Source organism: Taudactylus pleione, unplaced genomic scaffold (assembly GCF_031769625.1).
Source record: "Taudactylus pleione unplaced genomic scaffold, aTauple2 ptg001984l, whole genome shotgun sequence".
In the NCBI taxonomy this organism is placed as follows: Eukaryota; Metazoa; Chordata; class Amphibia; order Anura; family Myobatrachidae; genus Taudactylus; species Taudactylus pleione.
In genome coordinates, this window is record NW_028286380.1 from 453,395 (window position 1) to 459,394 (window position 6,000).

A 6,000-nucleotide genomic window follows, 5' to 3' on the forward strand; every position below is an offset into this window, starting at 1 on the left:
TACAGAGAGTCTGTGAATGTTTCTGGCCCAGGTGTCTGCACAGTACATTGTACGGCAGCCTAATGCATCTATGTATCCTTCCATATTACAGGAATAACTTCTGTATGAGGCCCCAGCGCAGTGCTTTACCTGGCCGATGGTATGTCACGCACCGGGTATCGTAACCGCTCATTTATCTGCTAGTTGTATAACCTGTGTGTGTGTGTGTGTGTGTGTATATATAGATAGATATATCTATAGATAGAGTGTGTGTTTGTCCCACGCCTTGAACAAGTTAATGGGCCTGATTCAAACCTGGGCGCAAGCAGCCAATATTCTCCTTATGTGCGTGCGTCCCGATGGTCACTGGCTGTGGACGCAGATCAGATCTGCCTAGAGGTCCATGCAGCTTCGATAGGCGTTGGGGCCGGGCTGGTGTAGGAAGACGCAGCACCTCTGACCCCTGGCAGCAAAATTCCAACGAACATTCTGAGCAACTATACAGCTATTCTGAAGTCCGACTGAGCGGCTGACGTATGCCCGATGGTGTGCCTTTGTGCGCACCATGGCCGATCAGAGTTGCAGCTGGTGGGCGCCTCAATAGACAGCATCTATTGAGGTCCATCTGAGTCATCCCCAAAGACAATTCTCCCTTTTTGTAAATCTAGCCTAACACTGTGTAAGGTGGACTCATAGCCTAGACTAGGCCTCCTAACTGCTCCCTGAAGGATCATGTTTTCTGCATTTCTTTAATCCTGGGCAGATTTGTGGTATCCCGCCTGGTCCTGCAGATGAACAGGAATGGGTGCACTTGCTGGCCTGTAGTAGACTATTTATTTGGCTGATCCACCGGTAATGGAAATTCAGCCTCTTATGTTGCTACATCCTAATGTGCTAGTAGGCTGGATATTGGTTGAGGCTGCAATATGGCAGCCTCCACCCTGAGGGCAAATGGTCCACAATAAAGTAGCATAACCTTCTGCTTCTCTTTCTTCTTACTAAGTCTGTTTTTTGTCTTTCTCAGGTCTCTGAAGTTGGGAAGGAGACTCTGCCGTCGTGGCTACGCTGGGATGAGCATATACTGGAAGGTCTTCCTCTTGACAGTGATAAAGGAGTGTATGACATCTCTGTGGCAACCTTCCAGCCGGCACCTAATGGATCGTTAATACCACAAGCTGCAGATGTCTTCTCCATTGAAGTTCATCCAGAGGACCACGGTGAGCCACAGTCTCTACGGCTGGGAGATCTGGAAACAAATGATGTCACAACTTTTCTGTGTGGTACGGATGAGCCCGTCACAATTCTTACCGTTATCTTGGATGCCGACTTGACAAAAATGACCCCAAAGCAGACTGTGGACCTTCTGAAACAAATGAGAGACTTCTCAAAGGTGGAGTTGTGCCAAATGAAACTGGTCCCAGTTGTTAATAACAGACTGTTTGATATGTCTGCGTTCATGGCCGGGCCTGGGAATGCTAAGAAAGTTGTGGAAAATGGAGCGTTGTTGTCATGGAAAGTTGGTTGCTCAATGGATCAGAATAGTGTTCCAAACATTAGTTCTGTTGAAGTTCCTGCTAAAGAAGGCACAATGTCAGCCCGGCTTGGCTATCCGGTTGTAGGGTGGCACATTGCTAATAAGAAGCCTCATGCACCTAAGAGAATACGGAGGCAGATTTACACTACTCCAACCCCAGTTACAGCTATTGGACCACCCACCACAGCCATCCATGAGCCACCCATAAGGATTGTACCAACTCCCACGTCACCAGCTATTGCTCCTCCCACTGATACGACTACTCCTCCGGTACGTGAGCCTGTTCCTCTGCCTGGGAAACCCACAATCACCATAAGAACCAGAGGACCAATTATGCACACACCAACTCTAGGCCCAATCCATCCAACCAAAGTTGAAACAACCAGTGTCTTTCCTGGCCATATTCGTCCAACAATGTCCAGACCTTCATACGTGGAGCCAACCGCTGTGGTAACTCCACCATCTGCTACTGCAAAAAAACCAAGGGTGACCACCATGAAACCTGCAACAACTGCAGCTACAGATTCTTCCACGACCACAACCAGGAGACCAAAAAAACCAAAGACCCCCAAACCCAAGCTTGATACCAAAACACCACCCACAAAAATAGACACCACTTCACCAAGCCGCACTCACAGCTCTACAACTGGTATTCCACGAGTGTTTAACACTGGACCTGAGCTCAAAAATCACGTTGATAAAGTTGTTGCCTGGGTGGGCACTTATTTTGAGGTGAAAATACCACCTGACACGTTTTACGATAAGGAAGATGGCACAACTGATAATCTAAGACTTACTCTGGAGCCCAGAAAAAATGCAAGCCTTCGAGACAAAACCTGGGTGATCCTCAACAGTACTAGCCAAGTTATGTATGGCATGCCTGACTATGGTCACGTAGGAGACCACGAGTACTACTTGAAAGCTACCGACAAAGGTGGTCTTACTGCAGTAGATGCTTTTGAAATTCAAGTACGGAATTTGTTCCTCAAAGAGCCATCGCCTGTTAAATTCAATGCCCGGTTCCAAGGAGACCATAACTCTGTGGTGAATGACATCAATAAAAAAATCCAATTGGTGAAGAAACTTTCCTATGCGTTTGGTGATCGGAACAGCAGCTCCGTTACTCTCCAGAATATCACAAAGGGTTCTATAGTCGTGGAGTGGACCAATAACACTTTTCCTGTTGACCAATGCCCTAAAGAGCAAATAGAAATGGTAGGGAAGAAGATATACGATGACCGTGGTAAGACGAGACAACATTTCATCACCGCTATGGAGCCAGAGTTTAAACTTGAGAACATTTCCATCTCCCTCACTGGGAGTTGCCAACATAAGCAGAGGCTCTTTACAGTTCCTGTTGCACCCGAAGAAACAATCATCACTGCGATCGCCCCAACGCTGGCTGCCGACAGAAATCCAGAGAAGAGCAGTGAGGATGATGTCTACCTTCACACCGTAATCCCTGCTGTGGTGGTGGCTGCCATTTTACTGATCGCTGGTATCATAGCTATGATTTGCTACCGCAAAAAGAGAAAAGGCAAGCTGACCATCGAGGACCAGGCGACGTTTATTAAGAAAGGCGTTCCCATTATATTTGCGGATGAACTGGACGACTCTAAGCCGCCTCCTTCGTCTAGCATGCCCCTGATCCTCAAGGAGGAGAAAGCCCCTCTTCCACCTCCTGAGTACCCTAACCAGAACGTGCCAGAGACCATGCCCCTAAACCAAGACAACTTGGGGGAATACACACCACTTAGGGATGAGGACCCTAATGCTCCCCCTTATCAACCTCCCCCTCCTTTCACAGCACCCATGGAGGGTAAAGGCTCCCGCCCCAAGAACATGACCCCTTACCGGTCACCACCCCCTTACGTACCCCCTTAATGAACAGTGTCCTGTGTGAGGGGAGGGGAGGGCTTGGTAGCCTGCAATCTACTGTCACGACGACAGAAAACTCTGCTGTTATAAGCAAAGAATCAAAAGACCCTGGAAACGTTTTCTAGAAGCTCTGTAATGCCCGCTCCCTTGGCGTTGTGGAAGGCGTAGGACCGCTCTCATTTTCAGATGTGTTGATAAAATTGTGCACCCACCTCCGGAGTGCTGGTGAAGACACTATAAAGACCAGAGGAAGGGACTGGTCTACCATCACACACTGGGGTGGCCTTTTGGTTCTCTGCTGTTTGCCTTTAACACTAACTGTATTTTATTTTGTTTTTCATTTATCCACGTGTGCGGCTAGCGACAGAGCGTAACAGGGGGGAAAAAAAAGGATATCCTAAAATTGAAACGGTCAGAAAAACTTGCAGAGTTTTTAATTTTGTGATTCACGGTTTTGTTTTTATAATGTATTAAGGACAATGAACTTTACGTCTTAATAACGTCCTTCTGTGTTTCAGAAAGTGTAGTGTGGTCTGAATCTGTAGGGAGAGATTTTGGGGAAAAGAATGACTCCCCTGTTTCTGTTGTCTCTTCACATTGTTCTGTAATGTATTTAGAGCAGGGTTAGGCAAGCCGTGGCTCTTTGTCAGCAGTGACACTAAATGTCCCAGGCTGGCATGGTATGCTGGCACTTGTAGTTCTGAGACTTGCAGCACAGGTATAGAGGAGGTTCTGTGAACCTGCAGAGGTGAAACGCGCTGGGTTTGGCTCCTTTCTGAAACACGGCCATGAGGTTATTTTATGTAAAGATGCAATATTTTTATGTAGTGATTTACGTCACCCCCTGGGGAGGATTCTGTAATCTCTTCCCTAACCACACTCAAATAATCTATATAGGTATATAAACCACCTCTGCTCCATTGTACACATACTGGTGCTGTCCCCGGAAGGCAAAGGATTCAAGCAATTGCTCATCTTTTTTAACAAATTTTGATACAGCCTCAAATTGTTTTATTAAAAAAAAAGAAAAAAAAAGAAAACCTGATAAAAGTGTAACGCTACTGGCAGTGTGTGTAATCTGTGCTTGCGGGCGTTACACGTGAGTGGTGAAATCGCCTGCCGCCTTTTCTGCTTCTCATACAGCGCGCTCCATATTTACAGCCATATTTTAATTTTGTTTTTCCAAAGTTTTAATGTATTTATCATAATTTTGTAGGGGGTCTATTAAGAATTATTTCCTCGCAACTAAATTGTTAGCATGGTTTTTCTTGGCTATTATTGATCCTTATTTTACTTTTCTTTTTTAATTTCATTAAGATGGAAGGAGGAAAACTTTTTTGCAATAATGTTTCATGCCTTTGGGTGTTGAAGGTAGGCCGAGCCTGCACAATACAAGACACACTTAAGCCATATTGAATGTCCTGCTGTATGAGTGGAGTGAGCCTCCTGCGGACATCTGCGAGGACGTTAGAGATGGTGTTCTCATGCGATAGTCTGCAGAGATCGTCACCTCTCCCCAGTCCCTGCCCATTCTCAGCTCATTGCTGGGTGCTCACGTTTTGTTGCTGTCGTCATGCCACGTCCTGGCCTGGAACATGTGTTTAGTGTGTAACATTGAGGCCTGGTTTTCTTACAATGTACCAGTTGTCAGCGCAGAGCGGAGGCAGCCATTTTGGGTGGGTACAGTGTTCATGAGAATGCAGCCTAATCCGTCCATCAGGGGCCAGTAATGTCACTGAGGCGGGAGGCACGAAGTTCCTCCGGGCTGTATTTTCCTGACCTCGGCCCATGCCATGGCCGCCTCTGCCGTATGACGTCACGGTGCACTTGTAAAGCACATTGGGACAGGTGGTTACTATGATAAACCTGAGGTTGAAGTGTGACTATCAGAGTAATTATAATATAAAATGTGTGAGCGAAGGAGGTAATGACACCTTTCATCTATTGCCTCCTCGCCTCTTGTTCAGCGCTATCATTATTAAAGTATTTGCCTTATTACTTGTAGTGCATCATTCTACCCACAATCCCTTTCTGTGCAGTGATGTCACAGGCTGGCAGTATATCGTGTGTATTGTATAGAGGGCTGCCTACGTTTGGTCACACCCGGCCTGGCTCTCATTCCGCTGTGCTGCGTTATTTATGTCACAGCGTTCTGCGGAGGTCACAGAATTTACACCCCTGTGCCGCACGTGGGCTGGGCTGCGTCTGTCATAGCCGGTACTGGCACTAGGGCGCTATGATTGTGTAACTATAAGTAATGAGCTGGTGCCAGCAATTGTGCCCCTATATTTATTTATCATCCTAAAGGAGCATTGGCAGTGCTGATTGGCTGACAAGGGACCCCTCTATTTCCTGAGCCCCCCGCTTTATTCCCGATGTCCAGTCCTTGTGCAGCCACCTGATAGATACCCGGACAGGACTTTCCTTACCCAGCTCTTCTCCATCCTCTCCTCTCCGCTGTGACCTCCTGGCTGACATTCTGCCTCCTCTATCCCACATCAGTCAGTCTTACATGGCTGCGTACACACCTGAACGCTCTCTGGCTGATTTACGTGCTCCCGCTGTCGCCTGCAATAACGTGCCGTACATATTAATGAAGGACGGAACAG

The 6,000-nt window shown here is 47.0% G+C and overlaps 1 protein-coding gene across 2 annotated transcripts in view; it reads left to right on the forward strand.

Annotated features, from left to right (window-relative positions):
* The window catches only part of DAG1 (dystroglycan 1), a 176,688-nt gene extending 171,299 nt beyond the window's left edge, over positions 1 to 5,389 (forward strand). For both annotated transcript variants that reach the window (XM_088465370.1, XM_088465369.1), the window contains exon 3: positions 1,004 to 5,389. In XM_088465370.1, the coding sequence (XP_088321496.1) occupies positions 1,004 to 3,397 (2,394 nt within the window). In that variant the 3' untranslated portion in view covers positions 3,398 to 5,389. The remainder of the gene's footprint in view (positions 1 to 1,003) is intronic.
* The last annotated feature ends 611 nt before the right edge of the window (positions 5,390 to 6,000 follow it).